The sequence below is a fragment of the Molothrus ater genome, chromosome 2 (genome assembly GCF_012460135.2).
Source record: "Molothrus ater isolate BHLD 08-10-18 breed brown headed cowbird chromosome 2, BPBGC_Mater_1.1, whole genome shotgun sequence".
In the NCBI taxonomy this organism is placed as follows: domain Eukaryota; kingdom Metazoa; phylum Chordata; class Aves; order Passeriformes; family Icteridae; genus Molothrus; species Molothrus ater.
This window is the reverse complement of record NC_050479.2, coordinates 101,821,567-101,839,169: the sequence shown is the minus strand read 5'-3', so window position 1 is coordinate 101,839,169 and position 17,603 is coordinate 101,821,567. Positions and strand designations below refer to the sequence as shown.

The 17,603-nt window shown below is 41.2% G+C and overlaps 1 protein-coding gene across 4 annotated transcripts in view; it reads right to left on the bottom strand.

Moving 5' to 3' along the window:
- Positions 1–17,603, bottom strand: part of APP (amyloid beta precursor protein) — a 208,467-nt gene that overhangs the window by 91,707 nt on the left and 99,157 nt on the right. For all 4 annotated transcript variants that reach the window (XM_036378886.2, XM_036378877.2, XM_036378904.2 and 1 more), the window contains exons 4-5: positions 2,048–2,160; positions 408–601 (exon numbers count right to left, since the gene is read on the bottom strand). In XM_036378886.2, coding sequence (XP_036234779.1) covers positions 408–601; positions 2,048–2,160 — 307 coding nt within the window. The remainder of the gene's footprint in view (positions 1–407; positions 602–2,047; positions 2,161–17,603) is intronic.

Here is a 17,603-nt window from a genome sequence, read left to right as displayed (position 1 = left end):
ATACACACAGCTAATGCCTATTATGAATGAAGGCATTTCAAGAACTCCACTGGTTATTTTGGCTGATAGCTGCTGCAGTACCCCAGACTGCAGGTGAAGCATCTTAGGAATACTCCATTTGTCATTTATTTGTCAAAAAATATGAATTTAGGCATTTTTGTTATAAATATGGCAATAATTCTGACAGAAGAAATTATAAAGGCACTAAAAAGTGTGCCTTAAAAGTGTATCTTTTAACAATAACCTTTACTCTAGAAAGCTAAAAATAAAAGGAGTAGAACACCGATGCTTTCAGCCACTGTAAATGCAAGTTCCTGTATAAGGTGCAAAGACTCCTCTATGCCAAGGTCCTTTAGACAGATTTTTGGCATCTTAATAACAAGTTGAACGGTACAAAGTCACTGTACCTTCCATCTGCATAGTCTGCATCTGCACCTCCCCACCAGACATCTGAATCATCATCTTCAGCATCAGCTGAATCAAGATTGTCACTTTCCTCTGCTAAGGAGCAGCAGACAAACTCCACACCACGAAACTTGTCAATTCCACAGGGCAGCAGCATGCCATAGTCGTGCAGATTCATGCTCTTCTCACTACAGGACTGCAGAAAAGAGGGAAAAAAACCCCAGCAACAATATTAGCACGGAGGAAAAAATCTCACAGACCTTGAGAAAATATGAAGGGACTACATACTGCCTTGGGAAGTCAAAGCTGGTGAACTGCATCATCTCTGAAATTTGAAACACAATTTAGAAAGATCACACTTGCATTCACTACTTTACTGTAAGCAGCTCCCTACCCATGTCCACTGCAAGCAACAAGCTCTCCTATCAGTCTTTCTCAGAACAAAAGGCTTGTCTTCTCCTACGTACACGAGAACTCCTCATCTTCCTGTGTAAAATCTTCACAGGCTTTGCCTCAAAAACAAAAAATATGATGACAGAATAATTATTTGATGTGTTAATCCCAATCCTGATGCATTATGCTATTGAAAACTTTGCCTCAAGGTAAATAAACATTTGAAACACCTCTTACAGTAGAAACACACTGTGTCTGGTCTGACATCACTGCCAGTACAGTATCTCCTAGCTTTGTTTGCAAAACAGTCAGCTGGTCATAATCATACCTTAAAGATATAGTGATGTGTGACAGAGGAAAAAAGGAAAATGGTTCAGTGTTGCAGAGTGATGATGTCCTTCCAGGCCATTGCCATTTCAAGTTTGCAAATAGTCAAAATGAACTAGAATTCCTTTGTGGAAAGGCTGGTGCCTTACGTGTTTTATTAAAGTATAATTCAAACAAGAACTGAACACTTGAAAAGCTGCTGATCCCATTTCAAATTTCATCTCCAGAAGGTGGAATAACGTACAAGCTAAGAGGTTCCAAAAAAACCAGCAATCAGAAATGCTGGAAATTCATCTCAGTTTTTATTCCTAAATCTCTCTGTGGAAATCTCTCTGTGTTTTGGAAAACTCCAAAACACATTAGCAATTGTAACACTAAGTTTATTTCTATTTTCAGTAAAGCATTGTTAAATTGTAAAATCTCTGTGCCTGCAAAATGCCTTTGGCTGGTCCTTGTTTGATCAGCTCTCCTACCCTTTTCTGCTGAATTTCACATAGTGCATTCCCTGAGGCCTGTTTGATCTCTGTGGGCATCTGGCATACCAGTATCCATGATAATGACTGGATAATATCCACCCAGGATAATGATTCAAGATAAATCCTAGGCATTTAGTTCCAGTGCTAACACAGGAAAGTGGAGGAAGCAGAAAACACAGTGAGTTTGTGAGTGATTGTGAAGAAAAAAATAATGCTATGAAAGAGGGTCAATGTTCAAAGGTCAATGGTAAATATTCAGTCATGGTCTCTGTTGTGCTCTGACTCCCATTTCCTACCTTACAAAAAATCCCAAAATGCTCCTCACTCAAACATTTGAAAGTATTGCTTTTTGTTTTCCATGTTGCTGCTATATTTTAAATCATCCTCAGAAGAGTGACACAGCTTTAAAGAAGGAAGGTAGGAAATTTTAAGACAGATGAATGTACCTCTTTAGCAACAGTATGCCAATGCAGGTGAGTTTCACACACATCCATTCTTTCCTGGTGAAGGAACTTGCACTTGTCTGGCACCAGAAGGGCATCACTCACAAACTCGCCCACTGGAAGGGAAAAGAAAAGAAATTAACACCCAAGAAATATTACTTTTACTTCCAACATCTCATCCTGTTAAACCTCTAGCTACTCCTAGCAGCTTTTGTGAATGAGTGGCAGGTTTGCAGAGAATGGAACAGTTTCTAGATGGTGCTTCAAATTATGACCATCTTTCAACTTGCCATTGGAAAGGAGCTCCAGCCTTTGATCTCATATATATTTGTTTATTAAAACCTCAGCATAATAAAACTTGCAGGACCCATTGCAGATAGGTGTGGTGCAACATGAAGTCAGGAGTTGGCAGATCTAATTCCAGGAAGGGGACTACAGGGGCAGGGAGGGACAACTACATTTTGCATCTTAATAGCAGTAGGGAAAGGGTATGAAGTGTTCTGAAATACTTTGGTGTTTTACATAAAACAAATGACACCACCACCTTGTTTCAAAGCAATTGAGAATATTTCCATTGATACAGTGCTAACAGCAACACAGTCAACTCAGTTATTTTTGCTGCTGCAGCCTCTTCATTGCATCCTCATTTCATCAGCCAGATGAATTCATGTTAGCCCAGAAGGCTGATAAGCAAGTAGAGCTTATCATCCAAGAAACAAGATGATTCATGATCACTAGAATATCTGGTCAGATCAAACTCGGTGAAGAGCCTTTTTTCCCAAGGACATAACTGACCAAAGAGATTGTGCCATCTTCAACAGCAGAACAAAAATTTATTTACATGCTTAGAAAATGAACACTGCTCACATCACCAGTACTCAGAAACTCATGTACTAAGTAACATGATTTATTAGACTAAAATCATTGTAATTCTGTATAATTCTGATGTTGCAAATTAATAACCCCAAACCTTCTCAAAGATATTTTTTAAAGGGAAAATTACATAGTACTTTAGAGAAGTGTATATACCGAACATATACTGAATTGTGAAAGCACATGACTCAGCTGGCATAAATCAGCTCCCTAAAGCTCACTTGTCTGTCGCCTACAAAAAACTACAGTCTGTGCTACAGGAAAGAATCAAGATGGTCCAATGGCTATCAGGATGCAATAATAGGTTAATTGATCAAAATTAAATGACTACAAGTTTACTGTTGAGTAGAGTCATCTCAGAGAGCTGATGAAGTGGCTGGCCCCTAAGGCTTACAATTAAAAAGTCCATTTTAAAAATAATCAACACCAATACATAGGAACAAAGCAGAATTCAACAAACAAACCTTTGTTATATGCCACACCAAGATGTGTATTTCACACTAAATTCCTCACTCTATTTCAGTCCCTTTGATCTGAAGCCCTAAAGTCAATTAGTCAACTAGGAAATAGCAACTAGTTTCTGTAACTTAGTTAACTAGGGGAAAAAAATTATTTTTATGCTTCCCTAGCACACTTTAATGCCTGCAAACTAACAGAAGCATTTTCTAGAGGTGTCCAAAATTACCTTGCAAAATTGAGTAAGTACACTTTCTGGTAACCCTGAATACAAAATTTGCATTTTCATTTAACAAAGTCTCAGTTCCCAGCGGTGTCACACACAAATCCTGCAGTGAAAGTCACACAAATTGCAGCTTTTTGGAGACCAGCCCTGCCATATACCTGAACTTTCCCAGGACATAAGTAATTGGCAACTATTAATGCTTTAATTTAGTCAAGTGCCTGAGCAGTAGACAAGCACATAGAGGCTTTGCTGAAGACTTAAGAGTATGATGATTTCATGCAGAACTGCAATGTCCTGCAACTGGGGAGGAATAACCCTGGCCACCATCACAGGCTGGGGGCCAACCTGCTGAAGGGCAGCTCTGCAGAGAAGCACCTGGGGGTCCTGGTGGACAACAAGCTGTCCCTGAGCCAACAGTGCCCTGGGGACCAAGGAGGCCAATGTGATCCTGGGATGCATTGGGAAGAACATTGCCAGCTCCTCTATTCAGCCCTGGTGAGGCACATCTGGAGTGCTGTGTTCAGATTTGGGCTCCTCAGGGCAAGAGAGACATGGAGCTCCTGGAGAGGGTCCAGTGCAGGTTACAGAGATGAGGAAGGAGCTGGAGCTTCTCTCTTGTGAGGAAAGGCTGAGGGACCTGGGGCTGTTCAGCCTCGAGAAGAGACAAGTGAGAGGGAACTTCATCAGAGTCTGTCAGTGCCTGCAGGGAGGGGTCAGAGCAGGGACCAGGCTCTGCTCAGTGCTGCCCAGCAATGGGGCAAGAGGCCACAGGAAGAAACAGATGCACAGGAAGTTCCACCTGAACATGAGGAAGAGCTTCTTTCCTGTGCACTGACCAGGCACTGGAACAGATGACACAGAGGGTGTGCAATCTCCCTCACTAGAGATATTCCAGAACCACATGGATGCAATCCTGTGCCATGTGCTCTGGGATGATCCTGCTTGAGCAGGGAGGTTGAAGCAGATGGCCCTCTGTGGTCCATTCTAAACTGACCCACTCCATGATTCTGTGAAAAGTAACACTATTGGATGTACCACCGAGTTACATCCACCCAATGGAAGATGGAAAGCTGTATGTCCAAAGTTCTGGGCAAGGCAGCTTGGGCTGCAGTGTCATTAAAAGTATGCATGAGTGTGCAATAATTTAAAATAAAGCACATTAATTTTTGAGCATCTAATTATATCAACCAACTCATAACAATAAACTACAGAAATAGTAGATGTTCAGGTGTCAGTGAAGATACAGTGTTAGATTTGACTAGCACACAGAAAACGTGCATTGCTTTATAGAATCATATTGCTTGGAAATAAGGCAACAGCATCCTCACAGTAACCCAAATTCTCATTTCAGATGAGGCTCCATGTTGCAAACAATTGCTGAATTTCACAGCATCCAATGGAACAAGCCCTCCTCTGTCTTTTCGAAGGAACAGAGGACGTGGGGAGAAGGATGGCTGCTCATGGTAATACTCCTTCAATATAAAGAATTATAGTAAATTAGGTGTGTGAAAATCTAGGCAATAGCAATCACTTGCAACTTTACATGTGATTTCTATTGCCTTCAATTCTATTTTTATTACAAATAAAATTTAACTCTATCCATTATTTAGACATACAGAGCTAATGTTCTAGAAACCTCTTTCATTCCTTTCATGATAATTACTACTGAAGTTTAAAGGCAAAGCTTTAAACTTATGTTCTATTTTTTTGTTGCTTTTTAAAATAAATTAATGTTCAAGTAGCAGTTTGACAAACTCAACTGAAGTAATTTGACAACTGCAATGTTTAATTTGCTTAGAGTAATCTAATAGAAACATAAATCCATCAGAAAGAACCACTTCTAGCGCTTTAGTCTTGCAGGCAAACTTCAGCCTGTATTGTTCCTGTACTTGTTTAACTTTCAATTATGCTGAGTCATAAGATTTCTAGGATTCTTTGCTTTTTTGAGTGAGTAACCCACAGATTACACTGGGAAAACAAGCACATATGAAGGGAGAGCAATCCTGCACATCCAAAGAGAGGCTCTAAAAATAAGTAAAAACTGTAATACTACTTTTCTTTGCCCATGCATACCATGACAGAGAGAGCTATGCATTACTACACTTCTTTGACCAATGGAGCAATCCTGACCAGTGCTGCTTGTAATTGCTACTATCAGCTGATGGAATTGCCAAATTCAACTCCAATATTATTTTTAATTCCAACACAGCAATATACTGACTTTGCATCATATTGGGCTGGTCCTCAACACCCTGCTTGTTTTGCTTAAGCAGGATTAGCACTTCCCTAGGTGGCAGCACTGCCTTAAAAGCCTCCCTGGCCTCAAGCTGTCCCCTTGTCCTTACCAGCACCTTGCCCCTGATCCCCCAGCAAGTCAGGGTAAACCCTGACCAGACCATGGATGGGGGGGGCTTGCAAAATGTGTACCAACCACAAAGCATTGGTATCATTACCACCAACACCATACCTCTGCCTGCCTTATATTTATCAATATTTCACAGTAGTTTTTGCCTTCTTCAGCATCTCCTGTATTTTGATTACAGCTGGAAGTATGTCCTGTGCAGAGGTACTCTAATAATAAATCATGATGGCACCATTTTTCTGTTGATGAGTTTATAAATCCATACATTCTCTCAGGTTATACAACACACCAGTGTTACAGCTACTTCTGTTCCAGTAGCTGCTCACCCACTTTTGCAGGGAAGGGCTGGTTAAAACCAGACTCTGCTGGCTAATGGGTGTCTGGCCATCTGGAGAAAACAGCCCTAAAGGGGAATTCTGAGTAGAGGTTGTGTTACCACATTAAAGCTCACCATCATGTGCCCATCACTCATTTAGCTGAAGGCTGCCAAAATCCTGCTCAACATCCTGCAAAGTGCTTCTTGCTTAACTTTCCACTTTTAACTGCACATCACCACAACATGTATTATGTCAACATGGTAAGTCACATTTTAATTTAATTTTAGAAATATCATCTTTGCCCCCATAATGCCAGTAACCCCCCTCCTGATGTCCAGTTGTCCATTGTGTTTGTAGCAGGCTTCTTTTATTACCCCATACTGGTGTATCACAACAGGTTACCAGCTCATATTGTCCAAAACCAGTTTTGCTGGATGTTATAATGCTACATTTTAATATTAAGTAACTTTATTTCAATCAAGAACATTCTATCATCTGAAAAATACTCTTGGAACAACAATGGATTTTTTGCTGTAAGACCAGAAGTTCTGGTCCAGAAATTTCATTTTTCAATACAGCAAATACTAAGAATATTATTAAGAATCAACCTCTAACAAAATAATTGGAATTATAGTTAAGGCTACCATTGACACAATCTTTAAAATCTTCTGTCTTGGTTTAAAAGACAGGTGTCTGCCAAGGAAAGCAGCTACATTCCTGGGATGGAAAATATGAACCCCTTCCCTCCAAATTATTAGAACTTTGAAATTTCAGGGCTATCAGCAAAGATACGGGAAAAGGAATAACAGTTCGTTAGTAGTGTATATGTGTATAGCAAGACAAACAAACAGCAGCAATGGTAGGAACAAGAAACTAAACCAGAAACCCAATAAACAATAAAACGCCCTTCTCCCAGCTGTTGGGTGCAGTTCCAGTCACAGACAGCAGGGGCGCTGGTGGCTCCCGGCCGGGCAGGGCAGGTGCGATGATTCCCCCGCGCCTGCAGGGGGCGCTGTGGGGCGCGCGCCGCCACCTCTGCACATGGCAAGGGCAGCTCCAGCAGAGGGAGAGCAAGAAAAGGCCCTTCCTTCCCAGGGAAAAGGCCCTTCCTTCCCAGGGAAAAGGCCCTTCCTTCCCAGGGAAAAGGCCCTTCCTTCCCAGGGAAAAGGCCCTTCCTTCCCAGGGAAAAGGCCCTTCCTTCCCAGGGAAAAGGCCCTTCCTTCCCAGGGAAAGGCACTTCCTTTGCAAACTCTCAGGCAGCAGTCAGTTTCAGGGCCACTCTGCGTGGCACAATGGACTACGGCAGAACCTCGGAGCAGCAGGCTGGAACAGCAGAGGTGAGCGCACCCAGGGTGGCAAAACGAAGCGTAGCAAAGACTCCAAAGCTGTGACAGGAGCTGGGGGCTCTGGGAGGACGTGGAGGACATGGAGTTAAAGCGTAGCAAAAGCCCAAAGCTGCAGTAGGAAACAGCAGAACTGGGCAATGGCAGACAGGCTTCCGCAAGCAGCTGGGAGACGCTTCCTCCAGAGAGGGGGAGGGAGCCAGGTCCTGTTCCCCGTGAGGCTGCGTCTTGAAAAGGTCCCAGTTCAGCAGCTGCTCCTGCAAGCAAAGGCTCACCCAGAAGAAGCAGTAAAGGACAAAAACTGCAGTGGCAGTGAATGCCCTGGGCAGCAAAACCACAACTGACTCCACTCCGATCCAGAGAGCCAAAGAGGGAGAGGGGACTGAGCCCAACCCCTGACCGCCAGCCAGAATCTGGTGGTATCTCTGCACTTTCCCAAGGGAAAGTGCCTCAGCTACCAAGCTCACTCCTCAGCTAAGAGACTGCAACCAACTGCACCTTCTATCCCATGGCCACGTCTTTTTTTCTCTTAAGTACTCATTGTTGCAATCTCTTAGGCAACAAATGGGACAAAATTTCCGAGCAAGAAAAAAGGAAGAAAATCCTAACCTCCAACATCTTCTCTAGGAAGAAAAAGGTTCAGCAAGTCCACATGCTCCTAACAAGATGATTGCCTTATCTGTATAAGGGAAGGTATCAAAGCAAAGTAGTGCAAAATAAAAGCACTGTGTGAGATATGGTCCCTGACCAGCAGATTTTCCAGCCACTCCATAAACTAGATGAAAAGTGAAGATCCCACCAACACTATAGAGAAAAAAAGCAAAGATAAGATGATAAAGGTAATAAAAGAAAATCCATTACAAAACCAAACACCTTCTAGCAGATGGCTGGGCTCCAAACCAAAAATTAAGCATGTTCAGATAAGTACTTTCAAACAAAGCCTGTGTTAAATTTTGCATGAAGAGGCAGTGCACATGCTGAGGGTCTGGGGCTCAAGGCTTCATTTTCATGTCACCAATGAGAACAAAGGCCTTACTAAAACAAATTTACAAGCTCAAGTGCCTGCACAGTACATATTTGAGAACATTCAGAGAAATGCATCTCTTCCCTGTGACTTTGTATAGATTATCCAGAGCCATCCCACACTTGGCATGATGCCAACCAAGAACAGATCAACCCTCTTCCTGTATTGCTGTCCTGGAGCTTTGCTCTGCCCTGCTCCCCAGCTCCAACACCTCTGCCACCTCTTGTGCTCACACAGCCACATTTCTTTGGTACGTATTATGTTATGCATACAGAATTACATCTATTTAAGCAGATATGTAGCTTTGGGAATTTTTAGTAAGTGTCATGTTTACCTAAATCTTTATGTTTTCTCATTTATAACATTGGTAATTAAAAGTAAGCTGCAATGAGAGAGCAAGCCAAATGCACTGGCCTGAAGTTCAAGGAAACAATGGAAATGTTGGAAATGTTTTTTCTTCTCTTCAGAAGTCCAGAAAAGCAGAGAAGATGCAAAGCACCTAGATACTTTAAATTTTTTTCAGTAAAATGGTTTAGCAAGCACAATTATCTAGCAATAAAATGAACCAGCCATAGTGCTCTTCACTTCTTAAACTCAGTACCTATAGATGAAGAGGCTGTGCCAGTCAAAATGTGATTTGAAGGAGAGTTTGCTGCTGTGCCCAGCCCCCAGCACGGCTGTCCTCTGAACTTGGGCATGACACATGTTAAGGCATACATTTAAAGATCTTCATTCTAGTTTGAAGGATTTAAACAGCCTATAGTAAACAAAGGATTTGTAGAGTTCTTCAATTTCAAATTTATTTTTAAATGGAAGTTACAGGCCTCTCCACAAACCCATCCATCAGCCAACATGAATGCAAGGTAGTGCTGATAAAGTGTGCCTGTGCCCCAGCAGCCTGAAACATCTGTATTTTTCTGATGAGAAGAGGCTTAACTCCTGCCCATAACACTGCCTCCAAAAACAGCTCTGTAGCAAAACTGCTCCCACTCCCTCATTTTATCTGTAGCCTGTAACATGAATTTCAGTTAGAGACCCACAGCAATGCAGACCTGAATTGGAAGGGCAGGAGCAGAAGTGACAGCATGACCTGCACATCCACCTCTGGTGCATAGAGTGGGAATATCTGCAACTCTTCTATCTTCCAGAGGCTTGGCCAAAACTGTGGTGGTGAAACAGCAAGGCCAAAGGCCTACAAACCGAATCCTGACTCGAGCCATGAGAAAGCTGACAGCTCTTTTTGAGAAGAGAGTTCTGCAGCAGTGAAAAACAACTTGTTTTCCTTGAGAAAAACTTTAAGACTCTGGAAAACAACCTGCTTTCCTTGAGAAAGAGCTCTAGGGCTGTGATAAACACTAGCCATCTGTATAAACTCTTCCTACACTGTTAGATAGAAAAATGAAAACTATCTCTCACAAACAACTTTTTCTGCACACACACACTGTGAACAATTGAGTGAACAATTAATACAGGGTAACAACTTGTTACTGACCAACTGGGGATAGACAGGGGATGTTCTTTAAAAACCTTATAAATAGACACGTGTGAAATAAAAAACCAGGATCAATCTTTTTCTTCTTTGCACCATAAAAGCGTGTCCTGCATCTTTCATTACTGAGCGCCACAGTGACACAAAACAACACTAATCTCAATATTTACCCTTCATCCTTGAAGTACCAAGATTTTTTTTTCCATAACTATAGTTGGAGGCTGGAGGGGGGGGAGGGTGGGGGGGAGTGCTATTGTTCTGTTCCTTAGCAGGCATAGTACCAACCCATCACACATAGCAAAAAATACACTCTGATACAATGACTCTCAAGCAAAATACCTCCACTGTTCTAGGCTACAAAAGGCAATTATTTGGGATTAGTAAAGCCCTCCTATTAGATTAAGAACTGACTGATAATTCTAATTGTACTATACGGTATCATCTTGACGCTCTTAGAATGGTGCTATGAAATCATGGCAATTAAGGTACTTTCCACAAACACTGAGATGGCACACAACATGCAACATGCTTAGGACACAAGATCAAGGTAAAGGGAACCCTTCTGGAATGGCTCATTGACATCTAAATATCTACATGTGCACCACAAGGAGCTTCAGTGTTGATATATCACATGATCTACTGTGATTTTTGGCAGCCCCAAATACCTCACACAACCCTAGAGTCAAAGGGCTAAAATCCTTTAGGTACAACCCATCAAAGTACATTTGACTGGACTAAAACAATGAACTATGTATGTAGAAATATAAATATAATTAATTTGTGGTGTGTACTATGTCTTCATTTCACATTAAAAAAGTCTGTTTCTCAAACCTTCTTCCTCCTTCCTCTGTAGGTTCTTCCATCAGAGACATAAATGGAATTTCAGCTCATTTTGCTATTTTGTTGCCTGACTGAATTTTCTGATATAATTGTCTTACTTCCCAGATAGAACACAACATCAGATTTGATGCATTATGCCACGAGCAGATATATGTGTTTACATGCAAGAAGATTCAAACGCACATCACCACACACTGGCATCTTTAGAAACAAAGCAAATAAACATTCTTCAAAAGTCCACAGCACCTCAACAGTTTATTGCAATTTTAAATTCATTTACTTCTCTTGTGGTTTTTACTTGTTTCCCAAATCTTTGAGGAACAATTTTGCTGTGAGTTCAGTAAGATGCCTTTTCTGTCCCTTTCTTGCTCAGTAATGCAACATCAAAGAGCTGTGCTAAAGCCCATTACCATAGCATCATGCCATTTGGATTCCTGCTCCTGCCCCACCTTCCTTAAAGGCCTACAAAGTAAATAAACACCATTCCAGAAGTTATCAGTGTGACCAGCAACAAAGGTCACCTCAAAAAAGGCTTCCTGAGGGATTTTCCCTTCACTTTTCTTCCTCTAGGTAGCCACCGCTCATGCTAGCAAACTTGCTTGCTCTGCACCACAAATCAAGAGTTTGCCTCTCAAACACCATTTACCAAGAACCAGGCCCAGAAGCAGGCTGCAAAATTCACGTTGGGAAGATGACAAATTTCTGGACTGAGCTGCTCTCCCTTCTAATTCCTTGGCACATGTTATATCTGCAATGCTTGTCCCACAAATGAGAATTTCTTGCAAGCACAACCCCTTCCCTCACAATTACATAATCCTGCCTAATTTATTGGAATTCCCGAGTTAGAAAACAGAAGGAATAATGAAGTCTGGATGGCCTGACTCCATCCTGCCTCAGTCACAGAGCTTTTACATGATTCTGCCCAAGTAAAACCCTTTTATTCTCCTCCCACATTGCACTTAATTGCTTAATGCTTCTTCCCCTCTCTTTGTACAGCCCCAGCAGACTCTTCAGATCCACTTTTTCCTTTCCACTCCATTCTAGCAGTAATTCTGCCTGACAAATCTGTAAGAGAACATGCTCAGCTGCTCTGGAAGGCTGCTAAACACATCGGTGACTGAAGCATAGCTGCGTACAGTGGTAAAAAAGATTATAAAGTGAAGGATGCTGTGAGTGGACACTTGCTGCAGAGTAGTAGATGGCAAGTTTTGGTGTTTTTTCAAGTAGGGAGGTTGGTTTTTTGAGGTTCCAGGTCCCACCCTAAACTGACAGCAGCGTGTCTGGCTAAAACAGGTCTACTGCAGTGCTATAAATAAAGCCAGCCATAAGAAGTTGGAAGGTGCTGAAAGCCAAGGTAAGTTAGAAAAGACTGCTTGATCCAGAATAAGAGGGAATTAACTGGGCTACTCAAATGGGAGAGCAGAATAAGCAAATAACTACTGGAAATTATTTGATCTTCAGAAAAGTCAGTAAAATTCACATAAAAGAATAAGCCTGAAAAAAGAACAGTACTGGAAAACTCTAAGGAACAGATCTGAAACATTAAAGCAGTGACATGGGAAAACAAAAAACTGCTCTGGGGCTTTGCAAAGTTTACAAGCTATCAAATTGACAATTACCTGACAAAACAATACTCTGCTCTATGCAAAGCAAAACCTTTACCGATCTCTTAGGAAGAATGACAGTGTGGTCTGGCAGCTCAGCCAGGATGGGACAGCTTGGGGGAAAGAGGAGAGCCTATTTGCACATGTAACTCAAGAAAGACAAAAGCAGTAGCCACGCAGACTGAATGCAATATCACAATCACCATTCAGCCACACTTTTTAGAAAGAACACTTTTTAGAAAGCAACACTTTTTAGAAAGAAAATACTAATTACTAGAAACAGACAACTAATAAACACTGCCATTTCTTCATGTTAAGGACAGTTCTGAATGGTTAGTATTAGAGTATTTAAGTATTAGAGCAATAGAGAATTTGAAACTTGTCTATGGCTACCAGTTTTCAAAAAAACACCTTCATGGTTAGCAGTTTTAAGTTCTCTGATTTATAAACCAGATTAAAATACAAGGTTTAAAGCCAAACCTGACTGATTTACATATTCTAAGACACAGAATCTGAGGGAGTTTTTCCTGATGCCTGGAAAATGCAGAAGCTGCAACCACATTGCAAGAAAGACGCTTTGGGGAATTACAGGCTGCCTCACTTCAGTTTCTGGGAAAATCATTAACCAAGTTCTACTGAAAGCCATTTCTGGGCACATGGGGATGATGATGATGATTAACAACAGCCAAAACAGATCTAATAATGGTAAATTGTGCTTGATCAACCTAACTTGCCTTCTAGGATGAAACAGCAAACTTGGTGAGTTAAGAACACAGCAGTAGATACCACCCAACTTAACTTTAGCAAGGTATGCAATACCATCTCCCTCTTGCAACATCTTTGTATCCAAGTTGGAATCATGGTTTTCATGGATGCAGTCCTAGTTGGGTAAATGTTGGGGTTGGGTTTTTTTCAGTTTTTTCCTTATTATCACTGTGTTGCTAAGAGGCACTGATGGCTGGGTACTTGAGATGGGTGGGGAGGGGAAACTCTTTTGGTTTTTGGGAGTTTCTCTCAGGGGGGCAGACATACCTTGAGAATGGGGGTAGGTTAAAAGAGATGGGGTTGAGGGCAACCAGAACTGCAACAAAAGGGAATGTGCCACAGCCGAAAAAGGCCGGGACTGGATTCCTGGTTCTGTTTGTTGATAATGCCGTAGTTGCTGTTTATTTTATCATACATATTAGTGAAGAACTGTTATTCCTGTTCCCATATCTTTTTGCCTGAGAGCCCCTTAATTCCAAAATTCTAATCATTTGGAGGGAGGAGGTTTATATTCTCCATTCCAAGGGAGACTTTTCTGCCTTCCCTAGCAGACATCTGTCTTGTAAACCAAGACAGTGAAAAACTGTGCTGTGGAGCTCTATGTGTAATGGCTCCTGGCCGTACTGCACTCACAGCTATACTCTGCCTGGAAGGAAGTGAAAAGACCACACCTCAAGGCTTCTTTTTGGCATTGCTTTTGTTTAGCATATTCCATCAACGAGGAGAAGACAGGCTGCCTAATCAGGAGGACAGTATATTCTGGGTATGCAAATTTTTGGACCTCCTCCAGGTATTAAAAAATAGTTTCTAAAAGAAGCACAATGTAAATACAACCTCTGGCTTCTATCATTAAACACAACAAGAGAGGAAAGGGGACTGGATTCTGTTCACCAGGACTCTAACTTTGACATCCTACCCTTGAAGATAGAAAAGTTATAACTGTTACTAATGATGGGGCTGAATTGCTCCGAATAACTAAGAAACAAAAGCTCTGTATTGTCACTAACCCTCCCATGAGTGCACTCAATAATACAAAAGTCACTGTAACATACTTTCTGCATTCAATCAAAGTCAACAATTTCTGTGAATGTGCAATGCTACATAAATATTTTATATAAATATTACTATCTACAAAAAACTCACCCTCTTTATAATAAAACTGTTTCTCTCCAGTTCGCATTGTAAGAATTAACTCAGTGAACACAACAGTAGTTACCAAGAGAAGATGTTACCTGGTAGAAGATGTTCATATTTTATCAAGTTATTAATTCCAACCTGTTTCGTTTTTTTTCTCTTTGCTGTAAATGAGTCATTATGGACAAAAGCCGAGTCAGAATTAACAGGTAAGATCATGTTCTGTTGAGAGCTGAATCCTGACCTTAATGAATAATATAAACAATATGTTCCATGCAAATACTGAGTGACATATAATAATATTTGCTACTTGCATGGAAATTATGCTCAGAAACACTTCATAGTGTCATAGTCTAATCCCCAGTAACAGAATGAAGTGGTTTTTTTTTAAATCAAGTATCTTGTATCACATCAACAGATAAAAAATAATTGAGAGAGTAAATAGATTTTAGAGTAAGGTGAGCAACAGTAAGGAAAACATCAAACTCTACAAGAACACTAAATATATCATATTGTAGGCCTACAAAAAGGATGACTAAATAAGAGGAAATAAACCAAGATAAACCACTGGAGTGAAACATTTTGTAATGTATCTAAAAGGTCTATAAAAACTTATTTTTATAATTAAATACTTTGCAGATTTCTGCTCCTAGTCAAAAGGGTCTAGTTGAACCATCACTGAAAAAAATGTAATGCCGAAGCATCCATCCCAAACAAGAATGATATTAAGGAAGATCAGTGCATTATATATTCTTACATACATATTTGACAATATGTATATGAGCTGAAATGTATCTTATGAGTTTCCACACAGAGAAAACATTAGGCTAACAGAAGTTAGCTGAAGTGGGCACTGCTCAGGAGAACCCAAACTCCATCTGGAGAGTTGCACACAACACAGGGAAACAAAGAGCTTTAAATAACAGGTTAGCAAATCAGGAGCAAAAACTTTTAAAAGAGCAGATGAAAATTGGCATTATGCTGTGCCATTCCTCTGACATCAGCAGCAATGCAGCATTGCAGATAAGCCTCTAGTGGCGTTAATAACTGAAAGCAGAGAACAAATATTGCTGGCTGGGGCTTATGTACAAATTACCAACGGGACAGGACTGCTGTGGAACGTGCCTTGAGCTGTTTTATTTTCCAGTATCAGTTTCATTACGTGGTTATGACAATGGGAAGATGCCAGCAGCTCACATCCCAGGCAGCAGACCAAGAATTTAATGTTACAACTTACTTTATACATTTTTTGACTAATCACACAAAGCAAAAGCACATTGACAGTAGTTCCATCCAACCACTGTAAGCACACGTACCTTTGGTTAAAACAATGCTTGCTTATTTCAAAGACAATACCTGCTTGTAAGCCTTAAAACACAATGCACAGAGCTCCATTATTAAGCTTAGAACTTTTTAGTATCTGGCTAGATAAACTTTTCTGTAGCTTAGGGAGTTATTCTAGACAAGCGTTAATACACAGACCATTGTTCTATTTGTCCTTACTTTTCTACTTTTATGTAATTTTTCTGCTGACCTATCTCATGGCTCCTGCTTGGCTCTAATCACAGTTCTGCTGTCTCTGATGCCTGCCTTTTGCAGCTTTCCCAAAACCCTCTGATTTTATGAATTCCCACAATCAGACACAAAATGTGCCCCACTGCAACATCTATTGGTGGTGCTGCCTCTTCCCCCCATGTGCCTCTGCCCTAATTGCCCAGGAAGCTGAACCACTCTCTCAATGCTCCTCTTAAAAGTCACACAGAGGAGACACCTTGCCAACAAACTCATGCTCAGGCAAGACTGGCCCAACAGGACGGCAAGAAGCCTTGATTGCTTTTGAAGTCAAATTGCTACCATGAAAAACTTCACCTATTAAAGGTGATAAAGATGATGAAGGGACTGAAGCATCTTCCTTATGTGATCCCTCAGAAAGACTGAGGGATCTGGGACTGTTCAGCCTTGTAAGGAGACATCTGAGAAGGGATCTCATCAGTGTCTGTCAGTGCCTGCAGGGAGGGGTCAGAGCAGGGACCAGGCTCTGCTCAGTGCTGCCCAGCAATGGGGCAAGAGGCCACAGGAAGAAACAGATGCACAGGAAGTTCCACCTGAACATGAGGAAGAGCTTCTTTCCTGTGCACTGAGCAAGCACTGGAACAAATCACAGAGAGAGGGTGTGGAGTCTCCCTCACTAGAGACATTCCAGAACCATCTGGATACAACCCTGTACAATGTGCTCTGGCAAAATCATGCCTGAGCATGGGAGGTTGGACCAGAGGATCCACTTTAGTCCCTTTTAACCTCAACCAGTCTGTAATTCTGTACGTAGGATTTAATTATTTAAATAAGAAGTTTGTTTGGACTGTCGTGGTTAAAAAGTCTTTTTAAAATATATTGCCTAACCAAAGCTTCAGACGACAGCTGCCAAAACAGATATTCAGGTACTTTATTGCAGCATAACCCTTCCTGCTCAGAAAGAAATCTGAACTTGCCACATCAGACAAGAGAGTCAAAGAAATTGATGGTCCAGTTCAGCAAAACAAACACTCTCCTTCTAGCAGTACTTAAAAAAAAAAACCCTCTTTGCCAAATGAAAGGCCACACCAGTGAGTTCTTCAAGTTTTCACCAAAGGTGCTATTGTATCCCATTTCACCCTCAGCTACAGTTGTCATGTGATAAACAAAAATCTTGAGAATAAGGAAATTCTATGACAGAGAGACAGATGGAAAAAAAGGGTAGTTCGAGACATCAGTACCACAATAAAGTACCATCTACCGAGACCCAAATTTTAAGAGGAATTTTTGGGCATTCCACATCTCCTAGAGTGGTACACAGGCCAAAACACAAATAAGACACTTCAGATTTGCTCTTGTTACATGCAGTTGACAACAACAGGAATTTTGGCCAATGAGCAGTATCATAGACACCTTCCTTACAAGCCATATTGCTGGAAGAAGGGAGAGGGACAAACAGGAAGAGGTGGCACCTCGAAGCACTTGGGATGACGTGAAAGGCATCCTCCCAGTTCTCCAACGTGGACACAGTACAGTGCAGGCTATGTTAGTGAACATTTCACTTCAGAGCTGTAGCTCTGATAACATGCAAAATCCTGCTGTAAACTGGTTCTG